This window comes from Tenrec ecaudatus, chromosome 12, assembly GCF_050624435.1.
Source record: "Tenrec ecaudatus isolate mTenEca1 chromosome 12, mTenEca1.hap1, whole genome shotgun sequence".
NCBI lineage: Eukaryota > Metazoa > Chordata > Mammalia > Afrosoricida > Tenrecidae > Tenrec > Tenrec ecaudatus.
Window position 1 is genome coordinate 112187201 of NC_134541.1, and position 15494 is coordinate 112202694.

General features: G+C 45.9%; 2 protein-coding genes across 6 annotated transcripts in view; one reads left to right on the forward strand and one right to left on the reverse strand.

Moving 5' to 3' along the window:
* Nucleotides 1-9943, reverse strand: part of MARF1 (meiosis regulator and mRNA stability factor 1) — a 50144-nt gene extending 40201 nt beyond the window's left edge. For 3 of the 4 annotated variants that reach the window (XM_075564542.1, XM_075564541.1, XM_075564540.1), the window contains exons 1-5: nt 9842-9943; nt 5104-5305; nt 2363-3052; nt 1538-1712; nt 100-326 (exon numbers count right to left, since the gene is read on the reverse strand). In XM_075564542.1, coding sequence (XP_075420657.1) covers nt 100-326; nt 1538-1712; nt 2363-3052; nt 5104-5247 — 1236 coding nt within the window. In that variant the 5' untranslated portion in view covers nt 5248-5305; nt 9842-9943. The remainder of the gene's footprint in view (nt 1-99; nt 327-1537; nt 1713-2362; nt 3053-5103; nt 5306-9841) is intronic. The other variant, XM_075564543.1, reaches the window with a different exon arrangement.
* Nucleotides 9944-15001: 5058 nt separating this feature from the next.
* Nucleotides 15002-15494, forward strand: part of NDE1 (nudE neurodevelopment protein 1) — a 30511-nt gene continuing 30018 nt past the window's right edge. Inside the window, exon 1 of one of the 2 annotated variants that reach the window (XM_075564547.1) lies at nt 15002-15110. The gene's annotated coding sequence lies outside the window, so the exon portion shown is untranslated. The remainder of the gene's footprint in view (nt 15111-15494) is intronic. The other variant, XM_075564548.1, reaches the window with a different exon arrangement.

The following is a 15494-nucleotide window of genomic DNA, read 5'->3' on the forward strand; positions in this document are numbered from 1 at the left end:
TTGAACTGAAATTATTAAAATAAAATCTAATGTGCTTATTCTTTTACCAAGTAGGTGAAGCCCTGCCCGATCCCACTCCACCCGTCCCACCCTTCTTACCTGGCAGTTATTCAGCTCTTGAATAACTTCTTTGTTTTCTTTACTGATGTCGCACACGCAGATGAACTCTGCTTCTCGGTGGCCTTTGAAAAACTTCTCACGGATTCTTTGTACAACTGCAGTTGCTGAACGGCCAGAGGGGACTGAACAGTTTTCAATATCCCAAAAAACTCCAATGGGGGGTAAGTTTTCCAGCATTTGTCCAGCTATTGTAACTTCTGATGACCCTACAGAGTGCCAATATTTTCTATTACACAGAGTGCAAACAAATGGCAGATGAAAAGAAACCAATGGATAATTAAGCTGTCATTCTTTGTGGCAAAAAAACAACAACTAGATTACTGCTTGATATCAGGTTTAAGGATGCCAAGCTAATAAAACAAAAACCCTGCACTTGGCCTTGAATCAATCTAAGAGGTTATTCCTATTTCACACGAGAGAGCCCACTGAAAGGCTAAGTTATGGTAAGCCCACAATGAACCGATCCGTAAGCAGGCCAGTTCCATGTTTCTCAGCATCAGCACTTAACTGAGTGGATGTCGTGCCTCCAGGGCCTGATGGTCAGGCTTGTCGCCCTGCTCAGTTCAGAAGAATATTGACGAGAGAATGAAAGATGAAGTTATTATTGTTACTGATTTTAAATCACCTGTTTTTCTAATGTTATTTTAAAAATATTCATTGCAAATACTTTTCTTTTTATCTATTTTTAAATTAATTTTCCCTTTTTCTATTTTTAATTAAAAACAAAACAATGTATTTTTATTGTATGTTAAGCCCGGAAAAAAAACCGAAACCGAAGCAATAGCCACTGAGTCCATTCTGCCTCACCATGACTCTAGAGGGCAGAGTGGAACTGCTCCCAGGGCTTTTAGGTGTTAAGTCTTTCAGATAGGAGAAAGCCTCAACCTTCCAGAGGATCACGTTGCTGACACCTTGCAGTCAGCAGCCCAAAGATTTGAACACTGAATTAAATGTGTGGGTTATTTTTCATCAAAGAGAAAATAATCACTTGATTACCTTTTGGGGAAATGATCTTAACTGAGACCTTAGGTTTTCAAATGGTTTCCAATGAGCCATGATTGAAAAGTACATAGTCAATATGCATAACAACGAATCTAAGATGATACCAAGTCTTCTCCGGCATGTATTTCTCCTAACATGCTCTCTCTCTTTCTATCAACAGTTAGATTCTCGGATTTCAAGCAGCCTTGACCTTTAATAACCAAGCGACTTATTGGTTTATTTATAATAATCAATGCATCTTTACCAAGAGATGGAAATGGACACTTGCCCATTCCCACATACAGTAGTTTCAGAACCACCAGGTGGGGGGGGGAGGAAAAAAAGAAAAGAACCATCAGGAATCTTTGGTGCAGTGCTAAATGGAACGCTAGTATCAGATACTGAAACCATCTTAAACATGCAGACTAGCACTTACCAAATTTCGAAACCGCTTTGCTTAGACCAGCCGCCAATAACAATGTGGCCTCCTTTTGCGCTCCTTTGGTTCCACAGCCATTACACAGAGGGACAGTGACAGGCACAGACTGTGCACTTGGAGGTGGGATATTTGGCCAGACTTTAGCAGCATCAAGTATACTGGTTCTTTTCGGCTGTTCAGAAAAAATTTTTTAAAGGAGAGGTTTCGGATTTATCACTTCAGATCTGAAATTTATACACAACTGAGCCTGTATGCTAAGTGTTTTACCCTTCTATCTGCTAACTTCAGATATGGCGGGTTTTCTCAAATCATCTTTCCCAGAAGTATTACCTATCAAATGAAATGCGTACATTCATTTCAAAAGGTGATTTGAGATGACCTGAGGTGGTCACATGGTTGGAACCTCTACGTTCCGGCGCCTGCGCCTGCAGTGGACGCCATGCAGACTGTACACTTTGCATAAAGGGAGTTCAGGGCTTCTCTGGAGGCCAGAATCCAGTGCTCAAGCTGGTACTATACAAGGACACATGCAGTAATAACTCCCTTTCAGCGAGAGCAGGCCCGTGCTCCAATTGGGGCCAAGTTTTAAGAAATTAGACTTGTGCTCTAGTCTTTAAAAACAAAGCAGAACACCAAGGCGTTGCCAACCTCAGTTCACACGTAGGAAATGATTCATGGCAACAAGAGGCTCAGAGGACAAGCATTACTTCAATTGTCCTGACTTTACCCCGATTCCTTCAGAACTAGCAAAAGCCATGCTGATGGCAAGCCAGCTAAACTTGAGCTGCACCCAGCATCCAATGAGAAAAGGAAAACACAAACCTTGTTTAAACAGTCTTCGCAGTAAAGGGAGCCCTTTAAACAAACCGGCGGTACCACATTTAGGTGCAAAGAGTTGGTGCACAAGTGAGGCGTTAGTTCCGACTGTGAAAGGTGCTCTTCCAGATGCCCCGGAGGCCCACTTGTGAAGTCAGAACAAGGGAAATAGCCAGTCGTGGAGGGACAGCCCTGGATAGCTGGAAACGGATGCAGCTTCTGCACGCTACCATGACATGATTGGAAATGGAGTTTTCCACAACACGGCAGGTGCTTGCAGGAAGAGAGGTTACTTTCTAGGTGCATGCTGGGGAAGTCACCGGCAATGCCTGCCATATTGTTCCTAGCAGAGGCATTCTGAAGCGACGACGCAGACTGAAAGGCAAACCTCGACCCTACCTGACACGTGATTGTCCTGGTGCTCTGCGAGTCTAACAGTGCGCCCGGGTGAATCAAGCCACCGCTACCTCTGCTACCACCACCACCACCACCAAAACGCATTGGCGATGTGGAGGATTCATCAGTGCAGTGAGCACAGCAGCTTACTTTGGGGCCAGTTGAAAGCTGTAGTTTGGGTTGCTGAAGAGAATGGATATCTGGAAGTGGGACTGCTGGGAACAGTTTAGCGCCAGCATGAAGGGGGGATGGTGCATCCTTTACTTCCACAGCAGCTTGCTTGCTCTCCATGTACTCTTTCTGAGAAAAGAAAACCAAAACTCAAGTTAATTTCAGGAGGCCAGTCACTCTTGGTCACTCATACCATGTGATATTATTAAAAAGCAGTAGTGGTGTCCCTTCTGTTTCTAGCACCTCACCACAAGCCAACAAAATGGAATAGCAGCTAACTAAGCGAGAGGTAGGGGGTCTTGGAGCTCCGTAGCTAACCCAAAATTGACATTTCGGACCCACCAGGCCCTCTGTGAGGGAAGGATGCGGCAGTCGATTCCTACAATTATTAGAAGGGGGAAGGAGGCATTGAACAGAAAGCACTTCGAACAGCACCTGGTCACTGGAAAGGGTTCTTACTAATTAGTAACAACTATGGGCATTGCTGGGTAAGCGTTAGACTGCTAACCACAAGGTTGGAGGGTAAAATCCCTCAGCTACTCAAAGAAAAATGAGGCTGTCTGCTTTGGGAAGGATTTACAATCTAGAAAATAGTGAGACTGCTATGAGTCAGAATCAGTTCAAAAGCAGTGGGCTGGGTTTGGTTTCCTTATGGCTTGAGAGAGAAGCCCCGGTGGGGTGGTAACTGGCTTTCGTAAAGTTTCATAGCCTTTGAGACCCGATGGAGCAGTTCTGCTACTCTGTCTTATGGGTTTGCTATAAGTCAGAACTGACTCAGTTACAGTGAGCTCAGTTTTTCCAGATGGGTTGACCAAAGGAATTATTAAATAGAACAGGATGTCCTAAAACAACAACTAAAATGAAGGAAAAGGGTACTCTGATATAGCATCATGCTTCAGAGCAGAGAAGGGACCACATGTGACTGCTAAATTTCACTTCTTTTCCTGTGATTCTATGCTTATTATCTGGGGTCTATCAGGATTTTCAGTATGCTGCCCATAAAAGAGAGGTGAGGGGGGGGGAGGAGAGAGAGGTGGACAATAGTAATGAGCTGACCAGCCAAAGGACCAGTGTACTCTATAGTCTCTTGGTAATTAGTTTAGACTGAAAATTAACACACTGGAACTCTGAGTTACAAAGCTCAGGTTATTATTTGCAGGGTTACTATGAGTCTTGATGAATCTACTGAATTCTGGGTGCCGCTGACACAACCTGAGTTTCTGGAACTTTACCAGTCAGAGTCCAAGTCTGAACTGTGTGACTCCACATGACCTGGTCTACCACCCCTAAGTGCTGCTTGAGCTGCCAACCCCGTCCACCGCCCCAAGTTCAAACACTTCTGAAATGACCAAATGGCTTGAAGTCATGCAACAAAGACAGCAGAAACAAGAGAAGGCAGAGAATTGAACTAATTCTATAGCAGTTGTATCCTGACAGAAAAATGGTATTCCTATAATAGTCTCATTTGAATTCGACTGGAATAAAAAAAAAAAAAAGAATTGCCAAGTTGTTTCAAACCCACACTAACTCTCAAAGCCGAGGAGAACTGTGCCTTAGGATTTCCGAAACAGGACATCTTCACAGAAGAAGACCGCCCCATTGTTGTCTCATGGAGTGGCTGGCGGGTTCGAACCACTGACCCTGCGGTTCGCAGACCTACCACCACAGCTCCCTTTAAAATGCAAGTACAGCAGAAAAAAAGGACATGGAAACGTGGTAACCACGAGTGTAGGAAATCAAATGAGAAAGCGTCAGCATCGCTATGAAAAGTAGCAGCAAGCAAGAAGTCACGGATCTATTTAAATCAAGAGAAATCTAGAACAGAAACAGACTGACAATAAGATCACTCTTTTCTAGACTCTGAAAGCTCAAGTGGCTACAGTAAAATACAATCAATGCATGTTATGCTTTCCTCTGAGTTGACTACCAATGTAGATTTGACCTTTGTAATCTGTGACTATAATGAGAAATAAATCTTCCCAAGATTTTGCCATGAAACATTTAAAGCATCTGTTAAAAAATGCATGCTCTCATCAAGTCGGAGTTCAGAGTAATGTTCTGTAAAAGTCAATACAAGGCAGATACATAGAGAAACTTGGCATGGGCTCCAGGGAGAGTCTGTGTCTCAGACCAGATGGACCTTGGGTGTTTGTTAAGTCCAAAGTCTTACAGATAGTTACCGTTTGGGGACTAAGTGGCAATGTCTGTTCGGGACCAGAAAAGCAATTAGAGAGTTTCCAAAGCCATGGTTTAGCATCATTATCTTGTTGAAGCCATCTCAGGGTTCCACTGCAGGGGTTCTTAGCTTCGTTTCCTTCCATCATACAGCCATATAAAGTAGTTCAACATTCTTTCATCTTTCTTTTCTTTCATTCTTCCCCCCTGTTGGGAATGAGTGAGATTTCACAGTGAAATTCCAATGTATTACAGTGTGAATTACAGCTACCGGAGAGTGACCACGGTTCTAGTTCAGGCATGCATGTTTACTCCAAACAAAGCATATGTAAACATGCTTCTGTGATCAGTAGATTGCTTAAATTCTCTCAGTAATACACTTACCTTAGTCTCACTAACGTGTCTTCAAAAAAAACCCCGAAACATATTAACATGGGTAAAGGAGAAGTCACTGTATAATAAAAACCAGAAACCAAACTCACTGCCATCAAGTCAGTTCTGACTCACAGAGACCCCACAGGACTGGGTAGAACTGCCTCTGTGGGTTTCCGAGATGGGAATTCTTTCCGAGATGAGAGGGTAATTTTTTTTTAATAGAAAAGTCTTGTCTTTCTCTTGCAGAGCAGCTGGTGGTTTTGAACTGCTTGCCTCACACCATTAGCAGCCAAACTCGTAACCACACCACCACAGCTCCACAGATAACGGGGAGGCTTAAATGATGGAGGCAGCGGAAGACACTGGGAGGACAGCAGGAAACACCACTACAGACACAATCCAACCATGATGTGCAAGTAGATGGCTGCATAGTAGTAGACCCCTACTCGCGGCTCACTGTGCAGCGTACTCACTGCCTCCCTCCCCACGCCCCACCAGAAGAAAAGGTCCAATCAACATAGTGGCTTCTGAAGAGATCTTCTGGGCCAATTCAAGACATAGAGGTCAACTCACAAGGGTATGGAAATAGTTTTTTTTTTATAGACTTTCTCCAAGGACTCATGATCACAGGGGCTTTATTGGGAAGAAGTTTTAGGAAAATGAGAAACTGCACTAGTGAGGAAAGGTGCTCCAAGGAATTCGTTCCCCACGACACAGCAGACCTGCAACTGCTCTAAGGGTGGCTGAGGCTGAGTCCTGTAAGAACTTTCCTGGAAAACCTTACTATCCTCCCTCCAGCCCTGATCGCGCAGCACCATCGGACTTCTTTTTGTTGCCCAACGTCAAAGAACATTCCAAAGCAACACACCCCTGAGGATGCCCAAACAGCAATTTTGACGTGGTGTAAATCAGACTAGAATTTTTCAGGGAAGGGTTAGAGCAACGGAAATACTACAATGAGAAGTGTGTGCACCTAGACGGAAGAAATGCTGAGCTTCCCAATTTGATGGATTTAATGCTTTCTATTACTTGTAGTAATACTTTTGGCTTACCCATATTCTTATTGATGGTGCAATGACCCATCGGGCTGATCCAGACTCCTGGTGACCCTAGCAGATGGAGCGGAACTGTTCCTCAGGGTCTCCAAGACTGTAAGTCTTTACAGGAGCAGGCAGCCTCCTTTTCCCTGTGGAGCTGCTGGGAAGGTTTGAAAAGCTGACCTTGTACTACAGCTCCGCACTTTAACCCACTGTGACACCAGGGCTTCTTTATGTTGTAATGGTTCCTAACATTTTAACTCTTAATGCACAGAAGTACAATGCACATCAAAACATCGCTCACAGTACAAAAATTTGGTAAACTTAGTTGACTGTTTAGGCTGTAACACTAATTGGAGACAATTAAAAAATGTACCCTCTATACTTCAAGTTTCACTGTTTTTTGTTTGCTGCACTGCTTTTAAAATAAAAATAAATTCAATTTATTTTCTATACACAGCTATGCATGAGAGAAGTAGTTACTCTTGGCTATCTGTAAATCCCTGAGGGACAGCCTTTGTCGAGGTCAACCTCGTCAGACCCTGAGTGAACCTTTTCTACAATTTTTCTGAATTATTTTCAGTTATTTCTCCCAGAGTCAAAGAGTTAATAGAAGAGTCCTTATTTTAGTAAAGAACCACTACCAGAGCTTCCTTACCAATTCCTTGTAGCTTTGAAACCAACTTTAGAGCAATGTATCTATCCCACTGTGCCTTCAGTGTCCAACATAAAGTTTCATTGGGGGGGGGGATCACACTCCCTCACGCTAGTTTTGTTTATGGATTACTTCTGCATGACAACTGCATAGGTGAACTGCAACAAAGTCTAGAATATCTAATTCTGGCCCTTGACAGAAATCCCTTGTCAAAGTTAGAAAGCTTCATTAGGCTTCTACTTTCTCCTATGTAAAAAGAGCTAATTTCTCTAAATCACGTTACTGAGGGGGGAAAAAAAGAATCATAAAGAAACAGACCCATTGTCTGTTTTTTCCTCTGGTAGCACTGTGGATTAGGAGGTGGGCTGCCAACCAAAGGTTGTTGCAAACCTATCAGCTGTTCAGAAGGAGGAAAACCTACAACCAGGAAGCTCCTAGGGCCAATGTGAGTCAGGATTAACTAAATGGTACACACTAGGGCTTATTCCATAAGGGGGTGCAGCTGACACTGAGGGAAGATTTGTTGAAGGAGGGCATGTTTACCAAATGGAGACCAAAACTGAAATGAACTGTGTCACATGGATGGTACACGATATATTGATTTTTTCCTATTAAATCAAGGTCTTATGTGTCCCATCTAAAATAAATGTTTTGTGGTCATGCTATATGCAATTTCAATACGCTCTCATAAACTCAGCCCATCTCCTTTATCAGGGAAGAATTCCGGAAGCGAATATTTTAAAGCGTAATACAATTCACACAGCATTTCCACTTTACATTATGCATTCCCTTTCTGCAAATATTTCCTTAGTATCTATTATAACGGGCCCTGGAGCCTTGGGGGCGTAGTGAGTTACATATGGGATTGCTAGCCACAAGGTCTGCAGTTTGAAACCACCAGCTGCTCTGGAGGGAGAAAGACGAGGCTTTCCACTGCCATAAAGATTTACAGTCTTAAAAACCCACAGGGACAATTCCATCCTGTCCTACAGCATAACTAGGAATCAGAACCGACAAATGGTGGTAAGCTTGAGTGTTTGGTGCTTGTTATATTATGATTGGCAGGGACACAATGGGAGCCATCTGTTTAATTGTCTTCTCTTGAAGTGCTGTAAGGTAGACAGGGGAGGAATTTACCGCATTTTACAGAGAAGGAAATGGCGAGCATAAGGAAGCTTTGTAATTGGGCTAATATCGTATCATTAGAAAGAGCATAGAACCAGGCCTTCCCACTTCTTTCCACCACACCAAAGTGGTTGCACAAGGAGCTTCAAAAAGTTCATGGGGAAAAAAAAATCCTATCATCTTTTGATTCAATTTCCCTGACACTTTTGAAGGCTGCAGGTTTACTGCTCAAGGCAAGCAAGAGAGAACTCCAATTTATTAACCTGCACTGTGTTAGTGGTCTGCATTCCGAGATTTCGCTTTGGGAAGGAGCCAAGGCAAGTTTGATTTGAGTGCAAGTATAGGGTCTCTATGAATCAGAAGACTGGAGGGCAGTGAAGTTTCTGTTTTTTGGGTTTGTTTTAGTGATCCTTCTGTCACTATCTCCTGTATCTTGGAGCAATTCAAACGGGTTGAGAGCACCGGCTGACATCAGGCCGCGGGCTTCTGAATTTCACCACTTCCTGTAAGTGCAGGTTTGGGCAACTCAAAACCTCTCAGCACCTCAGGCGCCATCTGTAAGATAAGTCTAAAAATAATAGCAGCCCTTCCTCTCCATGCCCCATGGGGCTACTTAAAGGGTACATCCGTGTGGAGCGTTTACTACGGTATATAGTCTTCCCTTGGTAAATCGCCAATCCAGTTCTTTAATCCCAGCTCCATCCCATGACCATTTTAGTTTTGTTCGTAACGCGTCTAACAAACAGTACTTGGTTTACTTGCTTTGATCATAATTTAAGCAATTATTTTCAACTGTCTCTTCAACTAGAACCCAGTGACAGCAGGCACTGTCTTCCTCTTCCCCAATGTATCTCCTGCCCCTAGCACAGTGCTAGGCACATATTAACATATAATTGAACCTATCAAGTGCTGGATACCTGCCTTGAGGTACCATTTACGTCTGTTTCCATGCATGCAAAAGAGACCAATACTGACCACTCAGAGACGTTGGGATGACCCTGGGAAGCTCTTGGCCATGCCAGAAAGGTGCTTGGGGAACTCTCAAAGGTGTCTATCTCAACGCTCAGTTAAGTTAGCGGGAGTGGTTGTAGCTCTAATCAAGCAAGCTACGGGCTGTAGGGGCTGTTGAAGACCACGGAGAGCGCAGAATGCGCAAGAGTTCTGCAAGCAACAACAAACTCCTTTCTCCCTCTCTTAAACCTCCCCACAGTGCACATCCCTCTTGGGAGTGCTGCTCCTCACACCTTGAGGGCCTCTGCGGAAGCAGGGACACAGGTGGGGGGGGCGGGGGAGGACGGGACGGGGGAAGCCAATGTTCCCCAAAGAGGGCGGCGGTGCAGCACGGGCGTCCAGAGCACACCTGAAAGAGAGACACCCACTGCTCTTGCTGGTGCCCGACTTGGCAAGTCCCACTCTTTTCGGAGGGACTCCCCCTCCTCCTCCGCGCCAGCAATAGGCGCGCGCGCGGCGGGGGGGAGCACTGGCTCCCTTCAGCTCCGGTGGTCACGAGCAACGGGAATGTCTAGTTCCCAGTGCTGACAGCACACTCACCTCATCCGCCAGCTCCACCTCCGCTCACATTCCGGCCCCGCCGCCTTCCCCCTCCACCCCGCCTTCCCAGGCCCTTTGTTTTGATTCCCGACTCCACAGCTCCCGCCGCCGCCGCCAAGCGCACCCTCCACTTCCGCTTCCGCACCGCCCCTGTCGTAAAACCGACGCCCTTCTCCCCTCCTCGCCCCGCCCCTTCGTTCACCCCTCCCCGCGCCGCCACATCCTCCCCGCGCAGGGCGTTCTGGGAAGCCGGGGGCGGAGGGGGCGGGGCCTCGCGGCCCTGCAGCCTCGTCAGGCTCAGTCCCCTCCCGATAAACCCCCAAATTGGCCTAATAGGGACCTTCTGGGGGGACGACGCTGGCTTTGGGGGCGCAAAACAGCATTTCAAGGAAGACTTCGCATCGTCTTAACGTTGTGTGGCCGAAAGGAGCCCCAAAGCGAAGAATTAGGGAGTTTGGAAGGTGGAAGCAGGTGAAGAAAACCTGCCAACAGGAACGCCAATATAATTAAGCTCTTTTCGTTCGTTTGAGGGATTTGCGTGGTATTTCGTTGGAAACCTCTATCACGTGGGCTTTCTTAATTGATTGTCTCTTATGTGATAGTCCCAGGTTTATTATTTTAATGGCACATATTCCGAGGTTTAATTAGTCTAGTGCCCCCTACTGGCGAGTGAGGAGAACTGCACCCCTGCTCCCCCGACGTCTGGCCCACCGGAAAGCTGCCACCTTGCTGAACAAGGATCAGAGGACCTCAGTGACTACTTCATTTGTCAAGTGTAAATTCTAGGAGTCCCCGTGAAGACGTTCTTGCCTATGATACAGTACGTCCTAGGGGACAGGTTCCGTTGCTTGACTTTTTTGATACATAAATAAAAGCAAGGTTTCTTTAGCTACCTGTTTAATTCTGTCCCTCTAAAATGCCAGTCTCCAGGGTTGCCTTGGCTTTCCCTTAAGTATTCCCCACCGAATGTCGATTGCCTAATTGCCTCACGCGGGAGCATTAGGAGAGCTGAGGGAGTTTGGTCAATTTCTACGACCCAATGCTTCTGCAAAGTTAACATTTCTTGGCAAATTTCAAAAATAAACTTTTAAGTATAGTCCGCTACCACATCCTCCACTGTATCTACTTCTCCTGCAAAAGGAAACGGTGCGCAGCTGGCAGTATCAGAAGTGACCGTGTTTGCTTACCGAATCCTGAAACCTTTTCTCAGATGAAAGTGGGGACCGTGAGATGTTAAATGGGTTTAACCAACGGTTTAAAATCATGTCGCTACTTTGGAATGTGTGTGGTTCAGAGAATTTTATGCAGTTGTCTATCTTCCTAACAGGAAATAACAGGGAGCAAGTGCCTGTTAGAGACAACTTCACACAAAATGGTGCCCGTCTTGGATGAAAGCTTTGCCTCATGGTTGGGCTGGACATGGCAGGTGGGAATCCACAGTGGACTTCTCTTCCAACATTTAGAGCATTCTATTTTTAAGGGCTTTTTTCCCATTAACCAACTGCTTTTTATGATTTTTTGGTTAGTCCTTTTAAAGAATGCACTATAGAAAACCTATTAATTTTTTAGTTGGTACACATGGCCTTTCTTATAAAAATACATATATACACACACTTTGGATGATATTATAAATTAGAAAAAAAGTGGGTATTCTTAAGAGCTTAATTTTTATTTTATAACATGTATGTGCTTATGAATTAATTACCATCATGGAGAATTAATGAAAAGATTATTTTGACAGATATTTGCATGCGTATCATTTTAGAATCGAGACCTTTACAAGTGACTTGAATTGGGTATTACAGAATGTACTGCACACACACAAGGTATAACACTCACAAAAGGACGGGGGATTTTAAGGGATAAAAGTTTTTCTTGTTTGCTCAGCCTGAGCTAGTTACATGCAAGTGACTAGTGTTCATTGTAGAGAAGCTAGGTGGCAAGTGCTGGGCTGCCAACCAAAATGTGGCCAAGCCAAATGATGCTGCACACAAAGGTCATCTGCCTGCTTCCATTGGGTTTAGTCTCAGAAAAACTGTGAAGCAGCTCCTACACTATCCTATGAGGTCCTTAGGAGTCAGAATTGACTTAATGACTGCATTTTTTAAAAGTGGACTTTGAAGAATCTAAGAGCTAAATTTAGATGACACAATAAGGAAAAACTCCACTTTCCAATGCTCTCTGCCTGAGGGCAAGACTTCACATCCCTGGTCAAAGGTCAGAAGGAAGTCAGTGGAAGCTTCCTCTTGGGGACTCTGCAAGTGGGATTTGGCCTTTTACAATATCCAGAGCCTTCTGCAAACTGGGTGCTCAGATTTTAAGCTGTAATACACTAAGGGTTATATAGAGGAAAATCAACTCTGTTTCTAGTCTTTGGTCTTTTTCAAAGTGCCAAACAAATATTCTACTTTTTATACGTATTTTACTTGCTCTTTTTTTTTGTTTGTTTGTTCTGGTTGAGTCTTTGAACACAGACCATATTAACTAAAAGATAGGACCTAAGGAATCCTTGCAGTGGGGTGTGTGTGTGGGGGGGTGGGGGTAGAAGCAGTTAGAATGCTTAGTTGCTTACCCTAAAGTTGGCAATTCTAATCTCCCCAGAGCCACCTTGGAATAAACATCTGGTGATCCACTTGTTAAAAAAAAAAACAAGCCCAGCCATTTGGAAGGGATAAAACAAAAGGACACCAAGCAATTGCGTACTTTTAACCTTTCCCACTTCCCACCTTAACCCCAAAACTGCTTTTAACGTTTTTATCTGCAAAATAGAGCTAACGCTACATTTAATTTTTCCTGGCTTTCTTCCAAGTGCAGAAATGTGCGTGATCTCAACAGGTAAATACATCAACTAAAAGACCAATCAACTAATTAGAAGTTTGCTGAAAGAATTACAGGTAATGTTATTGTGTTCGATAGAAAACTAGCTTAAACAGAATGCTAGCTCTTAAAAGCCGACATTTGTGAAAAGAAATACAATTTGGTATTTGTGAGGGAAAAAAAAGGTAAAATGTTTTTATAGAACATACACTAAGTATAACTCCAGTTACTTCTATTCCTTGCTGGGCAAACTCTTTTATAAGACAGGTAAAATTAACCTGCCTTATTTATTCAAATTATTTTAACTTCCACATTTATGAAGTCAAGATGAAGGATAATTTTTGGTGTTTTTAAGTGGCTACTGTCATTAAACACATTCCATTTAGCTCCTGAATTAGCCACGCTAGTACTAAGATTTTTTTTCTCCCAGCAGCTTCTGCCGATGATAGGTTTAGTGTTTTGAACTATAAATTAGAATGAAAGAACCAACAGAAGAAAAAGCAAGTTTCGGCTCATTATCTGCCCAGAGCTACAAAGAAAATTGAATATTAAAATTTTGAATATAAAAAAGGGAAAAACTCTAAAGTACCTTAACATTTCCTTTCCTTTTTGTTTTGTCCAAGGGAAAACCCATTTTCCTGTTGTTTCTGAATAGGACTTCACACTAGTAATGTCAATCCTCTCACTTTTTTCCTTATGAAAAACAAAGGGAACTTCAAAGCAAATAGTATACACCACCTGACCATGACCAATGCCATTTGATCAAGACTTGAGTTTCCTCATCTTTAAACTGGGTGATTATTCTCTGGCCAGAAACCTCACAGAGAGGTGAAAATTAGAGACAATCCTAAGGGTACAAGAATCGGAGCAAGTAAACTCAAGCAGATGTTCCGTCGTGCTTGGGATCTGAGTGGAAGTTTCATGAATGACATTTTGGTCCTATTCCTAATCTTGTGAGCATATCTGTGTCTTTAGGACTGAGGCAAGGTGTCCAAGTAACATTCGAGAAAAAGGTCACTCTGAACCCTGGTAGGAAGCTGAAGATGATTGTGTTAGGAGGGCTGAGTGGCTAATGTCTCTTGATGTTTGTGGTAAAGAAGATGGAGGTAAGAGTTAAAGAGACACAATTTGAAGCCTGATTGTATTTACTAGGTGTGAGCCCTTAACTCATTTAAATTTCCTGCACCTGTTTTCTTTAAAACGGGACAAGTGCTTTCTAGGGCTTGTCATCATCTGGGCCCCAGCTGCATTGTCACCTCTTCAGAGAGGCCTTCCTTCCTAGATCCTAAGGACTGATGTGACCTCCCACAGCCCCTTTCTCTCACACGACCTTGCTTATATGGCAGCACTCAGGTACATCTGAAACCACTTTTTCTGTTTGCTGCCTTCCTGGTGGGCCCAACAAGACAGAGCTGTGGAGAGCAGCTACCTTTTCTGACTTATTTGCTGGGCCTTGAATCTAAGAACTCGGTATTTGTTCCAAGAAGACCTTGCTGCAGGAACTAAATGAGGAAGGCTTCCGTGCTGTCCTGATGAGCCCTTGGATGGGTTCAAACCGCTGACCTTTCAGTTAGCAACTACTGCACTGTCAGAGTGCCTTCGGGATAGGATTTCACCTCATATAGGATTGTACCGAGGACGATAGGAGTTAACATTTGTCAGTTGCTTGAGCCAGTGCCTGACGTTGCGGAAAAAACAAACCAAACTCGCTTTCATGGAGTCGGTTCCCACTCAGCGACCGTACAGGACAGGGTAGAACTGCCCCTGTGAGTTGCCAAGACTGTTTACAGGAAGCGAAAGCCTACTTTTTCTCCCGCTGTCGAATAGGAAAATCCACGTGAAGTCCATGAACAGGAAGTGAACCTGTTTTACAAATGAGGAAAGCGGGTCCGTAACTTGCGGAGCTGGGAGGAAATCCTTCCCAAGGTTACATTTTGCTGCCTCTGATGAAGAGGATCCTGACGCGGATCATTTTGCTTGGAAAGGGCTTGGAAGGGCCGGGGCTTGGCTTGGTCTTCCCCTGGACTTGGGAACGCTGCGAGACCAGCTCTGCAAAGGGAACGTGCCGTCGGGGCGGAGAACGCCGGCTTTCCAGCACGCGCGGCCCGCTCGTCTGATGCCCGGCCCGCTCGTCTGATGCCCGGCCGGCTCGTCGGATGCCCGGCCGGGGCGCAGGGGCAGCTCGCCGCGCATCCAAGGGCGTCGGTCGGAGCTCGCCAGGCCCCGCCCAGCAACGCCGCGCGGCCCCGCCAGCCGGGAAAAAGTTTCCAAACGGCGCTGCTCGGCGCGGATTGGCCAGGCGGACGCGGCTCCGCGGCGCGGCAGCCAATGAGCGCCCGAGGCCCCGGGAGCCCGGGCGAGGGGGCGGCCAGAGCCGGGCCGCGCCTCGCCACGCCGCCAGTCGCCGCCGCCGCCGCCGCCGCCGCCGCGGGGTCCCCGCTCCCCCAGGCCGGTAAGTCGGGGCTGTGGGGGGGCCGCGCCCCGAGCACCGCCGCCCGCTGCGGGGACACTGCTGCGCCGTCGCGGCGCCCGCCCGCCCGCGCTCTGGGGGACCCCCGACCGCCCCCCGCAAGTCACGCCCGTCGCCGGGACTCCGGGGGTCCCCTGCCGCCGCCCGCCCCCACTTTCCACCTTCCCGGCGCCCGCCTGGCCGCCCTCGTCAACTTTTTCCCTCCCGCCGGCCCGCGACCCTCCCCCTCGCCTCAGGCCCCTTCCGTCGGGTCGCCGCCCCGCCTCCCGCGTTGAACCCCCGGCCCGATCCCCCCCCTCCTTCCACGATGCCCCCTCGGGTCGCTCGGCGCGCCCGGCTTCTGCCCTCCCTGTCCCCGTCCTCCCC